The 24,099-nt window shown below is 64.1% G+C and overlaps 1 protein-coding gene across 2 annotated transcripts in view; it reads right to left on the reverse strand.

Moving 5' to 3' along the window:
- BCAR1 (BCAR1 scaffold protein, Cas family member) overlaps positions 1-24,099 on the reverse strand; it is a 33,784-nt gene that overhangs the window by 6,982 nt on the left and 2,703 nt on the right. The window contains exons 1-3 of one of the 2 annotated variants that reach the window (XM_061386753.1): positions 14,896-15,045; positions 4,786-5,334; positions 110-271 (exon numbers count right to left, since the gene is read on the reverse strand). In XM_061386753.1, coding sequence (XP_061242737.1) covers positions 110-271; positions 4,786-5,334; positions 14,896-14,907 — 723 coding nt within the window. In that variant the 5' untranslated portion in view covers positions 14,908-15,045. Of the gene's footprint in view, positions 1-109; positions 272-4,785; positions 5,335-14,895; positions 15,046-24,099 lie in introns of those variants that run through there. The other variant, XM_061386754.1, reaches the window with a different exon arrangement.

A 24,099-nucleotide genomic window follows, 5' to 3' on the forward strand; every position in this document is an offset into this window, starting at 1 on the left:
GGGAGGGGGACCCCAAGCTGCACCCCAGGGACCCCCCTGGCTGGGCCTGGACAGCACAGCGCCCTGGGCAGGGGGAGGACAGGACCCCACCAGCAGCCCGGACACCCACCTCCTGGCTGCACTGGCCGGGCAGCAGCCCACGCACGGGGGGCACATCGTAGATATCCTGGGGCCCGGGGGCCAGCAGGTGGCGCGGGATGTCATACTCGTCCTGCTCGGGCGGGGGGGCCTCAAACACGTAGCCCTGCCCCACACGGGTGGGCACCACCACCTGCAGGCAGATGGCCGACCGTCACCTCCAGCCCTGAGACCAGCCTCCACAACCCCCTCGGGGAAAAGCCACTGCCTGACGTGAGCAGGACACACACGAGGGGCCCCCAGAGCCGAGGGTGTGCGCGTCCCTCGTAGTCCTTGCCTTCCCGTCAATGAAACAGCGCGTGAGGACTACAAGGATCCCACTGTAGGCTGAGAGCCATCTGGTGTGGCAGGACACGGGAGCGGAGTCCACAGCCCAGTGACTCGCAAGGTTCCAGAGGTGTGTACACGTGGGCTGAGGAGGGGGCCGCCCCTACCCAGGGTGCCCCTGCCGACGGCGCCTCCCAGCTGCACTATCCACCCATGGCCTGCCCGCGGGGCTGTCCCCACTGGAGGGCCTGGCAGCCACTTTCTGGCTCCAGATTATGGGGGTGGTGGTGCCAGGCGGGAGGAGGAGGAGGCCTGCAGGCGATCCCAGAGGTCAGGGCCTGGGGCCTCCCTGCCCTCCTCGTCCCCCACACCCTTGGGGGATTCCTGGGAAGGGGGCCACTGAGAACTCCCAGCGCCCAGAGCCAGTTCTATCCCAAACAGCAGGACAGACGCTGTTCTGGCAAGTTGCGTGTGGGTGTGAGGAACAATGGAGACCGGAACCAGGACCCCTGCTCCCCACAGCACCACCCCCCCGGGGGCTGCAGAGACCACCCTCCACGCACCCAAAAGGACAGGGCCTCAGCGGGGAAGTCTCCCCTCCCAGTGCCCTTCCCTGGGCTAGCTGGTGGGCAGGGCTGGGTGGGCAGCCTTGCCCTGCGGAGCACTGGCCCTGTGGGACTGGAGGGCCCCGGATCTGCTGACCGGGTAGGGGCACACCTCCACACAGCTCCCAGCTCAGCCCTCTCGACAAAACGCCCTTCTGTCCCCTAATCAAACGGGAAGTCCGGGACGCGGTGACTCATGCGCTCCCCACACACGTCCCTGGGGACCGCGGGGCGGAGGCAGGCCTGCCCCGGTGCTCAGGCCCCAGAGCCCTGTGCCCCAGGTTTGCGTCCCCAGAGCTCTGCGGCCCCAGGGGCCCGCGCCCGCTCTGCAGCCTGCGCGCTGGGCGCCCCCGGGGCAGCGCGGCCCTTTCTGGTCGGAGGCGCGGCCGGGCGGGGTTCGCCCGCGGTGTCCCCGCCCCCGGCGCGTCTGCTCGCGGAGCTGGCGGACCTTCCCAAGCTCGTCCCTCTCCTCAAGCCCCAGACTTGAGTCTCCTCCAGGGCTATTTTCAGACACTGGACCTGGCCAGCATCAGGCCGGGGGGCGGGGTGGCTGGCGGGACATGGCGGGTCGGCGGGGCCCTGAGGCGAGGCCCAAGGGGACCCCGGGACGAGGGGTGCGCCTCGGCTTCTCTGCGCCAGCCAGCACCGCCTCCGCCCGCGCTGATGGGAGGGCAGGGCGCCGGCGGTGGGGCGCGGGCCGGATTGGGCCTGCGGCTGAGTCAGGGACGGTGAGCAGCCATGCTGGCTGCCCTCTCTATTAGAGGGCAGAGCAGGCGGCCACGGTCGGGGGTGGGGTGGGGTGGGGAGATGGGGGGTGGGGAGGGGGGGAGCTCGTCAGGGAGACCCACGCCCCAGAGAGGAGCCCCTCATCACAGGCTGCCAGCTCCACACCCAAGGCCGCCTCAGCAGACCTGGCGCCCTGGGCGTAGGAGACACAGAGCCCAGCCCACGGCCCACACCTCAAGGTGCAGGAGACAGACACGCAGAGGCCAAGAAAACAGACCCAACAGCCACGGCCAGACACACACCCACACCACGGACCAGGCAGGTGCCGCAGGGAACCGTCAGGAGACAGAAGTGAGGCTGAAGGCTCCCAAGACCCTGGGACCCAGCAAGCGCCCTGCTGCCTTCTGTCCCAGCCGACCACTGCTGGGCAGCCTGTCCCTGTTCTGGGCAATGGGCGTCACCCCACGCAACCCAGGCCAGCCCGTCTGGCACCTCTGGCCCCAGCCCTACCTAAGAGCCTCAGCTTTCTGCTCTGGGGTGCTGAGGGACAGAAGCCCAGGCCTGACGTAGGTCCCCCCTCTCCTGAGGAGTGAGGCTGAGCTGCGTCTGTAGCTGTGACCCAGATGCGCTCCCCCAGGACTGGCCTCCTCCTCTGGGGCCCCCCGGCTTCTGCCCTCAGCTTCCTAAGCCATGCCACAGCCCCAAAGGGTGCTGACTCCCGAGGTGGCCCTGGCCTGCCCCGAGCCACAGGGGCACCGCCCTGCTCCAGGCTGCAGGCAGGTGGCTGTTCCTGGGCGCCCACCTCATCACTCGCCTTCTGTTTCCCTGGACCGAAGGCCCCACCAACACTCTGCAGGGTCCCCCTCAGTCCAGCCAACCTCCAGCCCTAGAGCCAGGGGCCGCAGTTTCCCAGGCTTCTAAAAGCACAGCCTGAAATGTGGGCACAGATACACACTGCAGGATGTTTACAGTCTTGCAGTTTGTTACAGAGACACTCACCATCAGAAACCCCTTGGAGCCTGTCCCCCAAAGAGGGGGTGACAAGCAAAACTGGGGGCAGTTGTAATCACGCTTAGGGACCCAAGAAGATGCTTCTGGTATCTAATGCCAGATTTGTAACCTCAAAGGCGAAAGTCTGTACCAATCTGTGCAAGACGAGTAGTTCACTAGACAAAATATGCTGAAATCCCCCAGCAAGCCCGTCTTGACTGGGGAAGCTCCTCTCTAGGCGTTCTCATACATTTTATGCACCTGCCCGTGACAAGCAAGCACGGCTTTCACGACTATGAAATAAAAGCAGATGCAATCAAGGCTGCCCAGGCCAGGAGCGGTGAGGCTTCTCAGGGGAGGGAGAGGTTCCTGGACACAGAGCCTTACTTCCTGGGCCCCCAGCCAGGTCGGGGCCCTTGGGGACACCGGCTCTGGGCAATCCCCGCAGTGGGCACACGGGGGGAGCTTGCCAGCCAGGGGAACCCAGAGAGCAGTCTACAAGCAAGCCGCATGCACGGGAGGGAAATAGGACCCACAGCTGAATGTGGGCCCGAGTCCACAGCCCGCAGTGGGGCCCGCTGTGCCTCTGGGTTGGGGGCTTCCACCATGTCTGACCTCAAAGCTGTGCCAGGACAGGCCTGCCTGCAGAGGCTTGGAAAGGAGAGGGCAGGCGGGGAGGGCGCCTGCCCGGGGAGTCTGTGGAATGGAGCTGTGTGGGTGTGCGCGGGGGACTCTGGCCTGTCCCCAGGCTCACCAGCCAGTTACCGCCTCCCCCGCCCCGAGCCACGGTGCAGCAGTCTGGGCCGCCCCAGCCCAGCCCCCAGCCTGTCCAGCCAGGCGGCGGAAGGAGCAAGCAGAGACAAGGGGCCTCCGCCCAGGCCTCCGGGCTGCCAAGCTCTGCCTGTGGCAGGGCCAGGGCAACACACACGCTGGACCACTGCCCGGCGGGCATCTTGGCCCCGGGCCGGCAGAGCACAGAGGCCCAGTGCCGTGAGGAGAGTGTCCTCAGATGGGCGGCTCTGGGCGAGACATGCACTCCAGTCCTGCTCCTTCCACGGCAGACGGCCTGGGGTGAGGGGTGCATGGGCAGGTCAGGGTGCTGCTGGGGTGTGGGCTCCTGCCTCCCGTGGGCAACAGCCCGCCAGGGACTTGGAACGAGAGGCCCTCTCAGGGAGACCATACGGTCCAGCAGGCAGTGTCTGCCCCTCAGTCCAGGAGTCACGGGCAGGTCACCCTGCAGCTTCCGCAGCTCACTGCCACGGCCCGGGAGATGGTCGGGTGCCTGGGGCACGAGCTCACCGCCGAGGGGCCCCTGGGTGCCCTGGGCACTAGCTGGCAGGCCTCCCCCAGCCCCTCCTCTGTGCCCTGCCGGCTGGTGCTCATGCAGCCGCCGTCCTGGCCTGTGGGCCCTGGGCGAGGTGGCAGAGCAGCCGCAGACCCCGACAGTCTCGGAGGCGCCCGCCAGCCCCGTACCGCTCACCCTCACTGTGCTACTGGGCAGAGAAGAGTCACCGCCAGCCAGTGCATCCCTCTGGGATCCTGGCCACTCCAGCCTCGCGCTCCATACTCCAATTACCCCCATCAAGCGCCTCCACTCCCCTTTCCTGGGCTCCCTGTGTCCTCCCTTCTGCGCAGAATGGCTTTACCCGGACACGGTTGGGCAGGTCATTCCCATCCCAAATCCTCTGTCCTCAGGAGGGTACCAGGCTCCCAGGGTCCTGGCCTACTCTCAGGCCTCCTGGGCCAGCTCCAACTGCCACGCCAGTCTTGGACAAGCTGTGTCGTCTGCCGGGGACACCCTCCCATTGGGTCTTGTCAGCTGAAGGACACCCCACTGCCCAAGACCAGCTCCATGTCTTCTCCTGGGCAGCTCACTCTGACACCAGAAGACAGGTAAATCACTCGGCACTCACCTCCCACCGTGGCCCCAGACCAAACATGGAGCCACTACAGGAACCCCCGTGGTCCCAAAGATCACTGGCTGGGCCCTACTGCATCCAGTAATCAGGCCTGGGCGAGACCCCCTGGAAGGGCCGCCTGATCTCCCAGGAGGCCTTACCTTGGCTGGTGGCTTCGTCCCCTCCCAGTGCCGTGCGTCCATGGAGGGCGGCACCTGGTAGACGTCCTGGGCGGGGCTGCCCGGCCCCGGGGGCACCTGGTAGAGGTCGGGGGCTGGGCTGGGGAACGGGTGATGAAGCATCTGCTTGGAGAAGGCGGAGGTCTGCTTGGCTGGCGGGGACTGGAACTGGGGGCTGGGCCCGGGGGCCTGGTAGAGGCCTTGCTGAGTCTTGCTGGGGGTGGGCACCAGGTAGACGCCGTCCGGCTGGGGCGGGAAGGTGGCCGACAGCATGGGCGTGTACGGGGCCGCGGGGGCCAGGAGGCTGGGCTGGGGCGGACTGGGTGCCGCCGGCTTCTTGTCATGCATGCCCACCAGGATCTTGAGGCGGTTCCCGGGCACGATGCCTTGCCGGCCATGGAGTGAACAGAGCCACCAGCCGCCGAGGCCCTGTGTGTCCCGCTCCAGCACCGTCATGATGTCGCCCTTGCGGAAGGAGAGCTCGTCCGGGGACTCGGCCACGTTGTCGTAGAGGGCTTTGGCCAGCACGTTCTAGGGAGAGGACATGGGGAGTGAGGGCAGAGGTGGTGCTGGGCACCTGCGGCCCGCCCGGCTCCCATCCCCTCCCGGACTGGGGAGGCACGTGGCTCTGGCACCGAGGCAGAACTACACAGGGTTTGGCGGGATCCCTGCGCCTCTGTGCCCACCGCCCCTGGCAGAACAGCCCCGCTGATGCTGGCGCTTCTTCAAACGCGCCTGCAGAGTGCCTCAAAACCCTCGCGACCGCAGCCTCCACCCACACTCCAGGATGGCACCCAAGCCTCTGGAAAAAAAAAAAACAACCAAATACTCCTGGAGTCACGCTACAGGCTAGACCCAAGGCTGGGGAAGGCAGCGATCATGACAGTAATGGCCACCACGTCCTGCAGAGAAAACAGGATGCACACCCTGCCTGCTGCCCCGCCGGCGCAATCAGCCAGGAGGGAGAGACCAGACGACACACAGGGGCAAAACAGTCGTCGTCTGCAGAGCACATGCCATCTATGTAAAGAGCCCAGCAAGCACGAAGGGCCGACCTCACGGCAAAGACTCAGCAGATAACAGAAGCTGCAAGTTATCTAAGAGTTAGGCAAGCACAGACTCCAGGAGACCTCGGAGGAAGAAAATGCACCAATTGGGCCAAGCTTAGTTAAAATGTTACAACTGCAATAAAAATGCCAGCAGAATTTTGGCGGGGAGGGAAGTCAATCAAAGACAAAGAACCTTCCTAGAATTAAGTGGAGAAATAGAGATCGGCAAATAGGCAGGTTGGTTCTGAAAATGGAAGGCAAAGAGGCACTGCGTTCCTGCCATGAGGACGGGTCATGACTCCGGACCACGACTGGGAACCCCGCAGCGATGGCGAGGGCAGGACCACAACCCACATGCTCACGCACCGTGGGAAGAAAGGTCCATGTGGACACTTGCCTCACGTTACAAAGACCCGCCTGTGAGAGGCACGAGCTTAGAGGTGACAGAAGGAAACACTGTGGAGACTATCTCTGGGACTTTGGGCTGGAAAAATTATAAAACCAAACCCACAAAGAAAGACCACAAAAGCGCCAAATCTAAGGTAACAACAACAGGAGCAAAGACGGATTCAAGCTCACAGACGTGAACGGTTTCAGCTGGATGGGTGAATCACAGAAAGCTGACAGGGTGGCAGGCTGCCAATGACAAGCCGATCAAATCTGGAGTCTGGAGGGGCTCCGACACATAAGCAGCGAGAAGGCAAGAACACCAACAGAAAACCCACAAAACGCAGAGTTCTCTGAAAGGGAAAGCAGACTGGCCAAGACAGCCACAGAGGACTCGCAGGGCTCCCGCTGGTGAAGCAGGACACGTTCTTGATTCCGCTCTGAGCTCTGGCAGGGCCTGGGGGCTGGTGAGGAACACTAGCCACGCCTTCCTGAGTTACGGCTGCAAACAGGCGCTCTGTGGCCCCGAACGCTTTATGCAGATGTCACAGGCACCTACGGAACAACTCTACGTGTTTTTCTCAGATACTTGTCCATGGAGATTCCAGACACGTTACATTAGCGTGGGTGCCTCTGGAGGAGGGACAGGAACGAGCCAGGCGTCGGGAATAAATAGGGAAAATACAGCAAAACGGGAAGGTATCCCATAAGGCTGAGGAAGGCCGCAGAAGGGCAGCACTGTCCCCCCCAGCCCCGCTCTTTACTCCAGTAATTCCCCTTAGCTCTCACAGCCACCCCAGAACTGCTGACTTGGGGCGCTGCTCTGTTCTCTGTGAGTCAGCCCCCCCGGAGCGAGGAGAACGCTCCATGCAGAGGCCCCACGGCCCAGCGGCCTGTGCAGGCCTTGGGGTCACACGGAAGGACCCCAGTCCTGGCAGACAGCGTGCCGACAGGCCCAGAACCTCCCTGAAGACAGAGAACCAGGAAGAGGACCTGGTTTCAGTCCTTGGCCCGCTGCGTGTGCAGGGGCAGGGCCCAGAGGTGCCCCAGGGGCCCGGCGGGAGGGCCATGGCCAGCCTGGCCGCAGTGGGCAGGGTGAGGCAGCGGGCAGAGGCGAGACAGGAGGCAGGACGAGGCAGCGAGCAGGGGCAGCAGGCAGGGGGTAGGCGGCGGGCAGAGAGGGGTGGCAGGCAGCGAGGAGGCAGGGGCAAGGCAGCAGGCAGGGGCGAGGCAGCGGGCAGGAGGGAGGCAGCGGGCAGGAAGGAGGCAGCAGGCAGGGAGGGAGGCAGGGGCGAGGCAGCGGGCAGGGGCGAGGCAGCGGGCAGGAGGGAGGCAGCGGGCAGGGGCGAGGCAGTGGGCAGGAGGGAGGCAGCGGGCAGGAAGGAGGCAGCAGGCAGGGAGGGAGGCAGGGGCGAGGCAGCGGGCAGGGGCGAGGCAGTGGGCAGGAGGGAGGCAGCGGGCAGGGGGGAGGCAGGGGGGAGGTGGCGGGCAGGGGTGAGGCGGCGGGCAGGGGCGAGGCGGCAGGCAGGAGCAAAGCTGGCTCCTGCTGAGAGGGCTGGGGCGGCTGCAGCCTCCGGGGTGGCGAAGAGCTTGGCGGGGCGCAGCAGAGGCTCAGGCCTCGCCGAGAGGGAGGCCAGGCCTGCGCCAGGCCAGCTGGGCGCCAACCCCTCCTCTGCGTCTCCTGAGGCCTGAAGAGTCAGAGCCTGCTCTGGACCTGCCTTGGCAGTGGGATCCGGAGCAGGACCACCCGCGTCCGTGTCCGCTGGGGCCCACGTCTCGTTCCCTGGATTCATCCGCGGGCAGAGAAGAGAGAGGATGGGGTCTCTCCCACCTCCACGTTGGCCTCGGGGGCCAGAAAGAGCCCCTCTGAGCCCTGGCATGCTGAGGACTTGGGGGAGGACATGGTGTCTAGGCGGCCGGCCGGGCAGGCGGCCCCAGGACCGCACGCTCAGACTCCAGGCGCAGTGTCGGCGGGGAGTGCACCCCTGCAGAGCCGGAGGCCGGGAAGCAGGGAGCCATGGGGGACGAGGCCCGGGGAGGTCAGCCCTGGCGTGGAGCAGAGGCCCACCCGCACTGAGGGCAGCACCGGGGTCCGGGCCCCGCACGGCACCCTCCGCAGCTCGTTAGACCAGGTCAGTTATGAACACAAGAGGCCTACGTGAGTCCTCAATAAAAAGTCACTCGAACTTGAAAAACGGGGAGAGGATAATGTCTGAGACGATGAAAGGATGCTTTTTCCTCGTTTTTCAGAAATTTAAAATTTGTATTTAATAAGCATTTTTTGGTTTGGGGGCTGAAAACACACACGTCTTGACCACCTCCTGGGCTCCACAGCAGGATGGGATGGCCCAGGCGAGGTGCGTTAGAGGGCAGAGGCCTGGGAGGAGCCCCGCAGCTCGCTGATCCCCGGGTCCCAGCCCCGCCGCCTGCAGGAAGAGCAAGTTTTCCAAATATGGTCTGCAGTCCTCCTGACGGAGCACACTCCGATTCCGTCAGGGGGGGCAGGACGCCCAGCCCACCCTCCCTCAGCGAGTGACCCCAGAACACGGAGCCACCCGGTTGGGTCCCCTCAGCCCCTGCCCCGTGACCACAGGAAGTGCCAGCAGAGTGAGTCACAGGAAAACCCCTCCAGCCAAAGGGGGCGGGTGCAGACAGGGGCATGCCCTGCAGACACCCCCACCTCAGAGGAGGGCCGCCGGGGGGTGGAGGGCCAGCAGAGGGGCTTTGGGCAGCGCTGGCCTCTCGGGCGGCTGGAGAGCTCCACCCAGGGCCAGGGCCAGTGGGAAAGGGGGACAGGGTGAGAGGAATCCCCCGGGGCCCAGGAGGGCACCCAGGGAGCTACCGGGGCCGCTGCACCCAGGGAGGCCCAGTCACAGGCGGTGTGAGCACGTGGAGCAGTCGGGCCCGATCCTGCGGTGACCGTACAATCTGGGGAGGCCCGAGCTGGGCTGTGCAGCGCCTCTCGGGTGGGCACACGGCAGCAGGCGCCTGGCACCGGGAGCGCCTCAGCCTGTGTCAGCTGGTGCCCCCTGCCCCATCCTGAGCCCCAGGGGTGAGCTCGCCACGGTCCAGGCACTACTGCGCGCCAGCTGGCCGGGCACCACCCCGGGGCCTCCCAGCCACTCCAGCTGCTCCTCATGCCCCCCCTCCCGGGTCTGAGCAGCAGCACCAAGACCCACCTGGGTCTGCCCTCCGCCCACTGCTGGGGACCCCGAGCAGGCCCCGCGGCCTCTCTGAGCACCCGGATCCCTTGCGCTCAGAGGGCGAGCCTGGTTTCCCAGGACGCTGCTTCTGTTTAATGAGAGGCTCGCCTGGCCAGGTGCTGGGCCAGCCTCAGAAAGGCAGTGCAAGCCTAGCTCAACCAAGAAGACACACCACGGTTTGCCAGGACAGGACGAGGAGTGGGACACAAAACTAACGCGCCAGGGCCGCCTCACAGGGGTCGGGCTGAGGGCCTCCCCGAGAGGGACACCTCAGGCGACTCATGAAGGATGGAAACCAGGCGGCCAGGAAACGGTGCGGGGAAGGGCGTGTGGACAGAGGGCACACACGAGACGTGACCGTGAAGTGCGGAGGGTGGGCGGGGCGCCAGGGCCACAGCCTGGACTGGCAGCGGGGAGGGCGGGAGGGGCGCCCACATGGCAGGCCGCCTTGGGAGGACGTGGGTGGGGGGGCAGTAAGCGCATCCAGTGGCAGCACACCATGGCGGAACAAGGCAAGACCCGCCACTCCGGAGCACTCCTGCGCTGGACGCGTGCCCCCGGGCCCAGGACCTCGCTCCAGGCTGAAGAGGGGCCCATCCACCCAGCACCCGGCCCGCCAGCCTCCATCACTGCCGGGCATCGCGAGCCCCAGGGGTGCACAGCCGGGCCCCGGGGGGCCCACCAGTCTCTGTCACCGCCAGGCCTCATGAGCCCCAGGGGTGCACAGCTGGTTCCCGGGAGGGTACAGCACCCGGCACGCCAGCCTCCATCACTGCCGGCCTCGCGAGCCCCAGGGGCACACAGCCTGGCCCTGGGAGGACATAGCACCCAGCCCACCAGCCTCCATCACTGCTGGGCTTCACGAGCCCCAGGGGTGCACAGCTGGGCCCCGGGGGGGCACAGCACCTGGCCCTCCAGCCTCCATCACTGCCGGGCCTCATGAGCACCAGGGGTGCACAGACAGGCCCCAGGAGGGTACAGCACCCAGCCCACCAGCCTCCATCACTGCTGGGCCTCGCGAGCCCCAGGGGTGCACAGCCAGGCCCCGGGGAGGCACAGCACCCGGCCTGCCAGCCTCCATCACTGCCAGGCTTCACGAGCCCCAGGGGCGCATAGCCGGGTCCCCGGGAGGGCACAGCACAGGGGCCCACCCGCATCCAGGCACCACGTGGACGGCAGCCGCCCCGCCCGCACTTCTGACCCCTTGCTCCTGACCTGGGGAGCCCCTCACTAAATCCTACTCCTTCAGGATGCCACTTGGGTGTCACCACCCCCCGGAAGGCTCCCACATCCTCTCCTGGGCACCCACCGCCCACTGCGCCCTCCCTGAAGTGCCGATCGACACCCTTCATCATTGCCCACTTCATGTCCCCCAACCTGGGCATCCAGGAAGGGGAGGGGGGCCTGCCCCCTCAACAGGGGACCCCCGCACAAGCAGGGCTGAACCTGGGGCTGCTGACCTGCCCAGCGCAGGAGGGGGCGGTGCCCTGGCCTCCCTGGGAGCCGCCCAAGGAAGCCAGGTCGGCCCCCTGACACAGCCTCGCCCGAGGGAGGGGACAGAGGGGCACCCCCAGCCTGAAGCAATACTCCCTGGGCAACGGCCTGCCGCCGGCGTGCCCAGAACAACGGCCTGGTTGTTGCAGGGGAGCTGAGAGGCTGTCCCACAGGCCGGCCTGGTGCGAGAATGGCCCTCATTGTGTGCGCCAGACCCACTGGGCCCAGGGCACGGAGCAGCTGGGCCATGGCCGCCACTGGGCACGCGCTCGGGAGATCGGTGGCCGCCGGATGGGTGTACCCTCCACCTGCTGCCCCGGGGAGTCCCGGGTGTGCTCTGGGTGTCCCCAAACACAGACTCGGGGGTGGTGCTACCTGGCGGCTGAGAGACTGACAGGCTCACAGTGACAACCTGACAACACGGCTCTTCTGCACACTCAGTATCTCCTTCACCTCGAGACACCAGGACTACGCCCATCCTACAGATGGGGAAACTGAGGCGTGCAACCGTTACCTGATCTGCCAGTGTCATGGGCAGGACGTGGCAGAGGAGCCCTGAGCTGTGTGGCAAAGCGCAGCCGGGCGGCTGGGGCGGAAAGTTCACAGGCCTTGTCCACCCCCCCCATCCCTGCCCCCGCCACACACCCCAGCCCCGAGCACAGAGCCCCACACACAGCACTCACTCGGCAAACACTGGTTCTCTTCATGCACGGCTGTCTCAAATGTGGGCCAAGTTTATTTCTGGGGTATTCTGTTTGCTTGTCCCAAGGAGACCCTGCGGCCAGTGGATACAGCCAAAACGTGTGTATGCCCCCGTGGCAGCCCACTCTCACAGCTCACCCGTGCTCCAGGACGCCCCCAGGAGGGCTGCCCCGTGCCCAGGGCCCTGACAAGCCCCCGCTCTGCTCCAGGCTGGGGATCCGGGAAGGCAGCGCCTCTTCCCTTTCCAGGGGTCCCTACACCCTCATCTCGGACAGAACTGCAGAACAGCTGGCCTTGGCGTTGCCCAGGACAACTGAGGGTTCAGGGTCTGGGCTCAGGTCTTCAGTGTTCAGCGTAAGAAGCATGGGTGAGCCCCCTGCGCCAGAGCCACCCTCGGGGAACAAGGGAGGCGTGCCTCCTTCCTTGCCTACTGGGTAGCGCCCGAGCTCTGGATGCAGAGCAGAGGCTGGGTGTGGGCCTTCAGCCCCAGGCCTGACCCCCGCAGCCAGAACAGGTCCACAGACACAGACTGGAAACCCAGCTGTGGGGAGTCACGGCTAGCAGCTCCCTGAGACCAGCAGGTGCCCTGACCTGGCCTTCGTTAACAGTGGCAAGAGCAGAAGCCTCCACGTTCAGGTCCTGGGCAGGAAGCAGGCCGCGGGCAGGGTGTCCTGGGCACGGACCCTGGAGGCTGGGCAGGGAGGGTCCTCCTGCCGCGAGCACGGCCTGCAGCCTCCACCACAGCAGATGGTGGGCAGAGGTGGGCCTGGCCCTGGGCACTGAAGAGCTCCAGGGGGAGGGACGAGAGTAGAGCCCGCCGTCCCAGAGCCCACCCACCTGCTGACAGCTGGGAGTGGTCCTCACTCCCTGAGCCCCGTACCACTGCCACCCACCCAGGAAACGGACCCAGACCCCAGACTCGCTGGGACAGACCGGCCTGTTCAGTCTTGGGATTTGGCTTCTCGGCAGAGGCCAGCACAGGCCAACCTTGACTTCACGGACAGCATCAGGCCCTGGGAAGCCACCACGGCCACCCCCTTGGTTTGCCACCGGAGGGGCCGAGGCAGAGGCACAGCCCAGGTGGGGCAGCAGAGGCGTTGTTCCTACAACGCCTTGGTTTCCCCACCTCGGCGTTCAAAGCCCCCTCTCCAGTCCTAAATGGCAACCCGCAGTAGCCCTTAAAGCAGCACCACCTGCTTCAGCAGGAGGAGGGTCTACACTGGCACAAAGAGCGCAGTTCCCCAGCTCAAGGAAGGTCCTGAGCCCTGACATCCAGAGCGCCCGCTGGAAAGGGGTCTGAGACGGGGCCCTGCCCCTCCACCCTGAGCCCTTCCAGGCCAGCCAGTACTTCGTCCCTCTCCCCACTCAGAGATGGGAGCAGGTCAAGTCAGGGGCTCTCCCGTCAGGGAGACCACCCTGTCAGGGAGACCGCCAAGTCAGGGAGACCACCCTGGAGCTCCATACTCGGGGCCCTCAGGGCCCAGAGAGGAGGAACTCGGACAGTATCTTCCCGGAGAATGGCCCAGTGTCCGCCAAGCACTGTCCCCATCCCCTTCCACCTGCTGGCTGGTTCTGGCTGCCCCAGCTGGCTGTGGGCTCCTGGGGGACGGAGGAGAGCTCTCCAGGCTGAGAGAAAATGGGCGCTGGGACCCCTAAAAGAATGATGGAGGCCAGGTGGGGGCCACTAAAGCACAGTGCGGGAGCCAGAGAGAGACCCCATGGAGCTGGCAGTCCCCCCAGTCCCTGAGCGAGGGGAGCACATGGACGAGCTGGGCCACATCAGGAGACTATGCCCTGGGTCAGCTCTGAGGACAGTAACGTCCCTCTCTGGCCTCAGTGCCCCCATCTGCGCCTGGGGGGAACAGCTGTCTGGGGGCCTCTCTCACTCGGGCAGGACTCCCGGGGCACTGCCCTCACTTCAGTCCCTTGCCCAAGCCTGGGCAGATGGGGCCAGCTCTCCGGACCTGAGGCTGACTGTCCTGGCAGAGTTAGAGACTGCCCTAGCCCGCCTCCACCCTGCACCCACTGGACTCTCCCCTCACTGAGGTCAAGTGGGTGGCGGGTGCCAGTGCCAGAAGGGCTTGCCAACAGCTCCTCCCAGACTCTCTTCCCACCAGGCTCCACTTGCACCTGGGGCCCCTCTCCTGCTTTTCTACGCCTGTTAACCCTGACATCCCTCACCCCAGCATCAGCTCCCCACCCTGGAAAGGAAACGGTCATGGGGGTGGGGGGGGTGCGGAGGGCGGCACATGAGGAACACCTGTGGGCCTGGCTGAAACTGACACAGCAAACCCAGACAGGACCTCCCAGGTGAGACTCTTAAGGCTGGGGAGAAAACAAACTCCCTGTTCTCAAGACCAGCTAGAGATGGGAGACAACATCTCCCCGGACTCTAACCTCTCACGCTCCCCGACCTCCCCCAGGCATCCGCAAACCTCAGCTTCTCCGAACCCGTCACCACCACCCGGGGCTCTGCCTAGCGCAGCAGCAACGCGAGGACAGGCCACCCGAGGGGCGGCTGCGCCCCTCCCGGCTCGCACGCTCCACCCGCGGAGACGAGGGCCCGGGATGGGACCGCCGCGTGGGCCTGGACTGCCCTGCCCGCCGTCCAGCTCCTACAACGCTTTTACAGCGAGCGAAGGCCATAACCGAGAGGAGCCTGCCCCGGATCCCGGAATCCAACGCTGGCGACCCGGAGGTTAATTATTAACTTCTCCGCGGACCACGCACTTGCTCCCGGCGCCCTCGATCCCTAGCATGGGGCAGGGGCAACCGTCCCCCCAAAACACACGGAGCCCCACCCCGCCTCCTGGAAATTCACGGCACAAGGGGCCCCGGGTCGCTGCTCCAGGAGATGGAGTGGGGGCTCGGAGACCCGGCTCTCAGGCCCAAGGTCACCCGACAGGCGCTGCCGGCAGGCTGGAGCGGGCCTCCGGCCAGCTACTTTCCCGGATCCAGGAACTTCTCTGCGGCCCGCGGCGCCCGAGCCCGGTCCTTCCAGCAGCCCGCGGGCGCGTGGGGCCTGCGGTCACCCCCAGTCCCGGCCTTCGAGAGCCCGGGCCGGGCACAGGGGGTTCCCAGGATCCCGGCCCCACGCCCCCGCTGCGGCCGTTCCCAGGACCCGCGGGTCCGGCAGGAAATGCCGCTCACTTAACCCTTCCCCGCCCGGGCCCGCCGGGTCCGCCCGGGCGCGGGCAGGGCCGGGGTGCCTCCGCCGACGGCCCCCGGTGCGCGGACCCCGCCCCGGCCGAGCTCACCAGGTAGTTCATGGTGTCCGGTGGGCCTGGGCTCCCCGTGGGAGCGCACAGCGAACCGCTCGCGCCGAGGGCTCGCGGGGTCCCAAGCGCCCCGAAGCCGCCCGGCTCCCGGGCCCCGGTCCGGCCGCCTCAGCGCCTACCCGGCCACTGCCACCGCCCAGGGCCGGCCCGCCCCGCCCCGCCCCGCCCGGCTCCGGCTTGCCCGGCCGCGCGCACCCATTGGCCACTCGGGCCCCCATGCAAATGACCCGCCGGCCCGGGGGCGGGACGCCGAGCAGGGCCGCCCCTGTCCCCGCCCCCGCCCCCGGTGCCGGGACTGCGCGGGGCTCCAGGAACCCGCCTGCCCAGCGCTCCGAAGGCCTGTCCCTGCACTCCACCGAGGGCGAGCACGCATCCTCCTCAAAGGCCGTGGCCTTCCTCTTTCTGGAAGACTGCCGGGATTGCCCTCCTCTTCTGCGGCCGTGGCAGCCCCAGAGGCGCCAGCCTTCCCCGGCCGCCAGCGCGGGTCATTTCACATGCGTCCATCCAACAAGTCCGACTCAGATTTGCACCCGGAGGAGTATGCCCCAGCTGGCAGAAAACTAAGATTCCGGCCACCACCGCACCGACTCTGGTCGGGCCTGTGGTGTCTTAAGAGCCCCAGAATGTGAAGACATGGCAAAGACGCCGGGGACGGCAGGGAATCCGGGGACAGCAGCTGTCTCCCTGGGTAATGCGGGGAGAGGAGGCCCGGAGCACATCGTGTTCTAATAGCCAGTGTGCGGGAAGCCCCAGCGCACCGGGGACAAGAAACTTGTCCATCTACCCCTTCTCCGAACTGAATCCAGCTTCCCAAGTGCTGCCCCAGGACCTCTGCCCCCACCCAGACCCCTCAGTCAGCCCTGTCCAGGGCTGACACCTCTGGCCCAACAACTCCCGTTTCAGCAGCAGGGGCTGGGAGGGATGCTGATGGGAATGACCGGAGGGAGACGCACTACAGGGAAGTTGAGTGGAGGGCACTGTGGTTCTGAGCTTCCCCTCCCCAGGAGACAAGCTGTGACCGTCCCTGAACGTGGTCCAGGGCTGCACGGAGGTCTGCAGGGAGATCTAGGAAGGAGCCGGCTCCAGACCTGGAGCTCCCGCGCCTCACATCTGGGGTTCTCCCACAGGCTGCCTTCTCAAGCCACTTGCTGAGTGTGCAGACACCATCAGGCAGCTCGGAATGCCAGTGAAGCAGCCGGACATGTCCTGTAGAGAACCCTCGGGCGTGGCCTATAAAATACATACAAGCCCGAGAAAGATCCAAAGGTGTCCCTCCACCGACACCCAGACTGACACAGCCCCTCTCCAGGTGTGCTACCATGGGCAGGCTCTCCCTCATCTATAAAAGGAAGACGCTGGGCTAGGACACCCCACGTCTGGCTGGTCATAGATCCCTTGGAAAGCTTGTTAAGAAACAAATTCCTAGGTCCCCTCCTCCAGAAAAACTGGGAGTTGGCAGGGGAGGGGGGGAATCCAGACATCTGCATTTCTCCCAAAACTGCTTGGGGAACCACTGGACGGAACTCTCAGCACAGGGTGTGGGCAAAGAGCAGCAAGATTTGGACACAGGGGGACCCAGAGTCCTCAAGAAGGAACGGGACAAGCTGCCACCCTATGCCCGCCTTAGGACTGGCCCCCCTGTACCCTTCAAAACAGCCCAGTTCCCCACAGAAGACCCAGCTCTCAGGGAAATGTTGCCAAGGGTGTCCCCTCCTGCTTGTTCCCAAGGCTGTGCCCCAAAGTCAGAAAGGAAGCCGTGGCCTCGTCAGAAAGGCCTGCCCTGCCCTCAGCCTGACTGGCACCTCCGCTTCCAAGGAAACATCGGAACAGCCTGCCGTGAGTGAATATCTGTACATGCTGAGTGGAGGGGATCCTTAGGTTTTCCCTGGGGTCTCCACTTGGGTGGGGAGTAGGGTGGGGACCAGGCTCCACAGCTAGTCAGTAGGTCTCCACAGAGATGGGCAGGGACATCCCTGTCGAGTCGGCCTTATCCTGTGCGAGCCGGCCTTGGGAGAGCAGGGAAGCGCCTGGAAGACCAGAGACCCTCCCTCCGCGGGGCTGGATTAAAGCCGAACGGGGGCGGGGCTGCTCAAGTGGGCGGGCAGGCGGGGGAGGAGAACCCAGCTCTGGCCCAGGCATTTCAAAAATTTGCTCCTTTTCCACTTAAACTCCCCACTCCCCCCAAGACTGTGCCTCCCAGAATGGCATTTCCGCTTTGGAATCCAGGCCCTGGGATCTCTGCCCCACTGTGCTGGAAGGGGAGGGGTTGAAGGGGGAGCCGAGTGCCCCCTCCCAGGCCTGCCTTGGGGAAGTGGGGGAGGGGCGCCCATTGGGCAGCTCTGGGGGTCTGTGGGGGAGCAGACCCTCCCAGGCCAATGGCCAAGGGATGCAGCCCCCAGGACAGCGCTCAGGCCAGCACTAGGCCAAGGCCTCCATGATCACGTGCTCATCTCGTGCCCACAGTGATCCTGCACAACAGGCTTCCCAATTCGCCCCATTTTCCAGATGAAGAGGCTGAGACTCAGTTTCCCCTACCCACCCTGCACCCCCCAGACTGCAGTCCCAGAAGGGAGGGCAGGCAGGGCTGCTATAGCGCAGCCCACGCTGAACCCCCTGCGGCACCTTCAGGACCTGCAGGGCAGAAAAGAGGTCATGGAACACGGGTGCCCAGAGAAGCTGAGGACCCTGCCGCACTCAGAGGCCCCAAAGGACAAGCATGTGAGACCCAAGCACCATCCTCAGACACAAGTGAGCTCAGAACAGGCTCAGGAGCGCCCCTCAGCAGGGTGATCACACCGTATGCCCGGGAAGGAGAGGACCCTGCTGGATGGAGGGGCCGGGAGAAGCTGGCAGAGCGTGGGCTCCTCCCAGAGCACCGTGGTCACCCCAGCGGTGCAGGCGAGCTTACAGCTGGGGTGTCCCCCCAGGCCCTGGGGGAGCACCTGTCTGTGCAGGGCCGATGGTGGCCTACGCCCCAGGCCACTGGTTCCCGTGCGTCCATCACGGGCCCGCTGGGGCAGGCGCTGCTGGTGATCCTAGGCCCTGAGTGAGGAGACCTGGCGCCTGCTCTCTGGGCTTTAGGGGGTCTTATTCTCCACGTCAGACCCACAGCACAAAGAACGGTTCTTGCAATAGCCCCAACAATGTCTGTGGCAGCATTTATAACAGTGAACAAAGAGGGGCATAACGTAAATGACCAGCTATAGGGGACTGGTTGGGCCACCAGAATCTCTCAATGGAATCCTGTGCAGCTATTAAGATGGCCATTTTCAAAGGCTAAAATCATGCAAGAAAATGCTGATGCCAAGTGAAGCGTGGACTGAAATGGCTAGCTCCAAGTGACTCGGACAGCCGCCTTCTCCTAAGCCTGGGCTTTCCCAGCAGCACCGAGGGGGGCCGGCCGGCTCCGGGCGCAGCAGCAGGGAAGGATTTCCTGAGGCCGGAGGTGAGGGCTGCCAGCCGCAGGGACAGGAAGAAACGATGCCTCTAGAAGGCCGCAGTGGACGCCCAGCCCTGGGCTGGCCACGCACACCGGCAGGCTCCAAGGCAGCCTGCGAGCCGGAGCCAGCCCTGTGGGCGAGGGGGCAGGACACCGCGCAGGCCCAGCTGTGCCAAGAACCGCTGTCACACTGCCACCGCCACAGAGACCGCCCTCCCGGGGCCAGGACAGAACCATCCCCACCCAGAGGCTCGGACAGGGGCAGGGCCTTGCCCCCTCACACCTCCAGGAAGTGACAAAGCCACAAAATGCAAACCGGCTCCCAGGGCATGATCCCACAGAAGAGCACCCCAGGGGACCCCAGACAGAGCAGACCCCGGGGGCTGGAGCCTTGAAGCCTTGCCTCCAATGGAGAAACCACGGGCGTCCATGTGTCATTATGGTGGTGACCAGCTGTGAGGTGGGCTCCAGTCCCCCAACAGGGCCCCGGGACAGCCCCCAGGGGCCTGGGTGCAAGGGCGGGACCAGGGCAGAGGGGTGGGGGCAGAGGCAGGGCTGCGGGATGCACGGCCTGGACCCCTGCCGATCCTACGCCCCCACCTTCCAGCAGCTCCCTCCCCCGCTCTCAGGCTCTTTCAAGGACAGCACAGTCTCCTAATTTTTTTTTTCTCCTAATTTTTTAATTGATTTTCTAATTTGAAAATTAAGCAGGCGCAGAGGCACCTGCAGGGAGGTGCTGCCTTCAGAGAGGGGTTCTGCTCACACGGCTGGGGCGCTTCCCAGGGCCTCTCTGCCCCAGCCCTGGGTACGGACCCCAGTAGCCTGAGTGCCCCCTTCTTGTCTGTACCCCCTCCCGGTGTGCCTCAGAGAACCAACAACCAGCTCCGCACTTTTGTGTGCACAGAGAGGCCTGCCCCTCGCTGGCACCGGGACCCCTGTCCCCGGGTCCTCACCCCTCCCCTGGCACCGGGACCCCAGTCCCCGGGTCCTCACCCAGGCAGCGGCCCCTCAACACTGCCTGGGGGAGGGCGGGGGTGGGGGAAGGGAGAGCCAGGGACAAGCCCCTGTCCTCGGAGAGAAAGCTGGGCGGCTGAGCTCTGGCGGTTAGCCTGGGCGGCAGGGCCAGGGTGTGGTCAGCAGCCCCAGCCCGCCATCTGCTTGCCTCTCCCATGGCAACCGGCCCCTGCGCGAGGGCAAGGGGAGGGGCGACCGCACATGCCATCTGCCGCCCCCACCTGCTTCTGCCGGAGGACAGGTGCCGACACCCACCACGGCCCCCAAGGGGCAGCGGTGTGACCCCGACATCAGTGGGAGTTGGGGGGCTGGTGGGGTCACAGGAGGGGACTTCAGGAGCCCAGGCCGGCATGAACGCAGGGACAGCACAGCTACGGCGCCCCCCGCCTGCGCCTGCTCCAGCCTGCAGGGGGCTCCACGCGCCCCCGGCCCACCTTCTCGCCAGGTTGGCCTGTAGGCCAGGGGCTCTGATTCCACCCGGCGTGGGGCCCTCCGTGGTCACTGTGTCTCTCAGAGCCTCTGGGACTGGCCAGGACGCTGCAGGCACACTCATGCCTCTGCCTTACACACCAGCCCTGCCCCACCAGGCATGCTCCCGGGCACCCACACCTCGTGCACAAGTGCCCTCCAGTAAGGCCCCACCCCCAGCCCTGTGTTTCCACATCCCCTGAACAGTTCTGCAGCAAAAACCTTTCTGCAAAGCCCAGGTGCCCCCAGACCCCCAGGCACTGCAGAGAGGTGGGCAAGGTCTCCCCTCAGCCCGGGGACTGGGTGTGGCCGTAACAGGGTCTATCAGGACACCCTCCAGTACCCGCTCCCGCTGGGACACCACTGCCAGAAAACAAGTCCTCGTCCTCAGGGAGCGTCCACTCCAGGGTGGGTGCAGGGAGCAAGCGGAGAGACATGGGATGTCGGGGAGAACGACACAGAGAGGGGCTTCTTTATACAGATGCTAGGGCTCCTCACTGAGGAGGTGGCATTTGAGCAGCATGTGACTCTTTTGCTCAGGCTCATTATACAGAAAAAAGTAAGTCAAGGTTTGTAAAAAATAGCACAGGCATGCCAACAACTGCCCGGGTGTGCAGCGCAGCATGCAGAGCAGGGCGGCTCTCAGGCCAGCCTCCCCCACTGCAGCTTCCTGAGGGGTCAGGTGTCCTCGGGACCTGCCTGCGGAGTGACTGCCTGGCGGGGAACCTTGGCGGGCAGCCAGGGTCAAAGTGGGGAGCTCAGGAATCCATCCAGGCCAGGGAGGGTGGGGAGACAGGGGCCGCTCCCAGGAGAGCTCCATCTCCTCCTAGAAGCCTCTCCCCACCAGGAGCTCTGGCGGGTACGGGCCCTGGGAAGAGGGGATTCGAGCACCGGATACCTGGGGAGAGCTGTGGACAAGAAGGCACGCGTCACACCGCTCTGAACAATCACGGTACTTTGGGGAACTCGGCATTTAGGGAACACAGACACCTCTGGGCATGCCTCAAGGCACACAGCCCTGGATATCAGGTTTTATAAAATAATGAAATAGGGTATTATACCACGAACAACACTAGTATGTTCCAGTATTAAAAGCCCTCTGCACACAAGGACTAGAGACAGACATCCATCAGCAAGAGAGCAGGACATACATAAACTCAGAGTCAGCAGTGGACTGCTCAGCACAGCAGTGAAGATAGAACTATTGACACATACCCTGTGGATGAGACTCTCAAAATCATTTTGCTGAATGAAGTCAGACCCCAAAGAGTATACACTATAATATGCTTCCGCTGGCATCAAGTTCAAGAATAGGTGAAACCTTGCCGTGACGAGAGAAATCACCATGCTGGCCGCCGTAGAAACGAACACAACACTGTAAATCAACTACACGCCAATAAAAAATGACTTTCCAGAACAAGGTCATGGGATAATCATAGTTTTTCCTTTAAAAAAAAAAAAGAAACCAGAATGCTGACCATGTTACAGGGCTGGGGCGCACTTGACAGTAAGGTAGTGCTTGTGAACGTTCTGAGATGACGGACAGGCTCATCATCTTGATTCGACTGACGGTTACATGGGGTCTACATTAGTCAAAACTTACCCAACTGTACACCTAACATCTGTCCATTTCACTACATAGAAAACCTTCTCAGTTAAGAGAGTCTCAACTGGTAAAAAGAAAACAAATCACAGAGGAAACAATAAAGAGCATTAGGAATACCCAGAAGTAGGTATTGTAATCCTAAACCCACCGCGTTGCCCTTTTTGCCCTGGCCATCAGGGATCTTCAAGTCAAATGTGTATGCCTACCTTCCCCATACATTACAAAGTTCTGGATTTTGCGATGATCTCAAACTCTGTCCTTCACTATAATCTGTCTCAAATCCTTACTGGAATTTGGTAGGGTTTAAATAATAAAATTGAATTACTAAAAGAAAAAAAAAAACCTTAGAGAAGGGATTAACTTTAGAAAGCCGTAACTTGTGACCAGTTCTCCATGCGGGCAGCCGTCACCGCCTCCCAGGCCCCTGACCTATCCCCAAATCTTTGTCCTGAAGAGACGGAGACAGTGGTCCAGCAAACTAAGAGAAAGCCGAGGCAACGACGGGGTGAGACTAGGATGCAGTCAGAGCAGGCAGCTGTGATGAAGCCCCGTCAGAGGCTGGGAGGCGCAGCTGAGGGCAGCAGGCACACCTCTTGCTGGGCCACGGGAGCGGGGTCGGGAGGGGCCGCCTCCTAGCCTTGCGGTCCTGCCTCACCCACAAACTAGAGCCCCCTCCTTGAAGGGCCAGGACCCACCCCATGGTGTCTCCTTCCTACCCAGGACCCTGCCTGTCCCATGCTAGGCAGGCTGCTCCAGACACATCTGAAATCAGCCCGGCACCCACCGATCCAGCAGCTTCCATCTCCTGCTACACGGCACCCACTCTTGGGGGCACTCAGGACAGGGCATCCAGCCGGCCTGGGGTACAGTGGGTCTGCTGTTGGCCCCACTGGGGGCACTCCATCTACTGGGTGAGGGCAAGTACCTGTCCATCCAAGGCTGAGACAGGGGTCCAAATAGCCAGGCAGGGAAGTGGTCAGGGTCATCCCATGGCTTAAGCCCTGGCAGGAACGGGCCACAAAAAAAGGGCTACTGGAAGCAGACTGGGCAGGCCAAGGAGGATTACAGGGGCAGGGGGCTGGTTGTGCAGGAGCCAGAAATGGGTCTTGGCTACCGTACCAGCCACTGGTGGCAGGATAAAGATAATAACCTCAACAACAGTAGCTACTATGACTTATTAGCCTCTTACAGAAAGCTTTCTGCAAACCTCGCCAAGATCTCATAAAACCCCAAGAGCTCAGTGCCCTTATAATCCCCAGAACACAGAGGACACAGACTCAGAGAGGTTCAGGTGTTCGCTCAAGGTACAGACGACCCTGCCCCATCATTTTAGAGCCCTGGCCCTTGACCTGCCAAACATCGTCCCTCCAGAAGCGACTCTCTGGGGCCCATCAGCCCCCAGCCGGGCTTCCAGGGCCTGTGCAGGGATGCAGACCCCAGGCTGTGGGGCTGGCCGGGGGTCATCAGTGCTCCCGGGACCACCTCCTTGGCAGGCGATCGGAGCAGGCTGGACAGGGAGGAGCCAGGCAGCCCGGGTCCTGCCCCAGGAGCCTGACGGCAACGAGGCAACCCCCCTGATGAGTGCATGACCACCGCTGGGAATCCTGGAGGGCTTCCCGCAGGGGGCCCTCTGCTGAGCGAGAGGAGGGACGGGGAGCGAGGCAGGGTTGGGGTCGGAGGTCACTTCCCATGCAGCCCAAGGCCGGTGGGAGGGGTGTGCCCGGCACTCTGGAGCCTGAATGGAGGACCTTGGACTTGGGCTCTGCCCAGCTCCACTGCTCTCTTCTGCACCCATTCTCCCAGGCCCCCGCCGCCGCTGGCCTGGCTGCCCAGGCTGGAGCCGCCCGGTCCCCTGGCCAGCTCTCCAGCAGCAGCAGCAACTGACACAGAGCCAGGTACAAAGGGCACCCTGGGACCATTGGCAGAGGCTCAACCAGGTGCCACTCCTGCTCTGTGAGTCTCCCGATGGGCTGACCTGCCCTGCCGCACCTCCCCGGAGAGCTGCTTGGCCACCGGGAGCCCCAGAAGCCCCACATCCCATGGGTGCTGAAGGGCTGACTTGAACTCATGCTCAGAAAGCCACGAGTGGAGGGGCACTCTCTTAGCGGCCCTGGCTTCTGTACAGCCCAGCAGGCCGCAGCCCCCACAATTACAGAGGCCACGCTCGCTTGCTGGCTTTGGATGCCGCCCGACTCAGTTCCCAGCCTGGCCCCATCCCCCAGTGGCCGTGCAACCGGGCAGGACGACAAGACCTCCTCAAGCCCAGCGCTCGGCACAGGGAACGCTCCACACACGTCAGCACCTCACTCCTTGAAAGAACCCATCCCTCACTTAATACAGGAGCAGAGGAGAGGCTGGAGCAGCTGTGCCCATTTCACAGACAGGGAACAAGAGGCAGGAACAGGCAGCAGACAACTTCTCTACCAGCTGGAAGCTGGCTTCCTACCTGACAGTGCTGGGGGGCAGTGTCACTCCTAAATTCAGATCATGCCAATGCCCACCAGGAGTCTCAGGTGAGTGACCTAGCCATTTCCCTTACCAAATGCTTCCTGCCTGCCCAGAGAGAGGAGGCGGGCCTGGGCGCTGAGCAGCCATGCCCGAGAGGAAGGTAGACTTCAGAGAACAGCCAGAAAGCGCCTCTCCTGGCGCTGTGTCA

The sequence above is a fragment of the Bos javanicus genome, chromosome 18 (assembly GCF_032452875.1).
Source record: "Bos javanicus breed banteng chromosome 18, ARS-OSU_banteng_1.0, whole genome shotgun sequence".
NCBI lineage: Eukaryota > Metazoa > Chordata > Mammalia > Artiodactyla > Bovidae > Bos > Bos javanicus.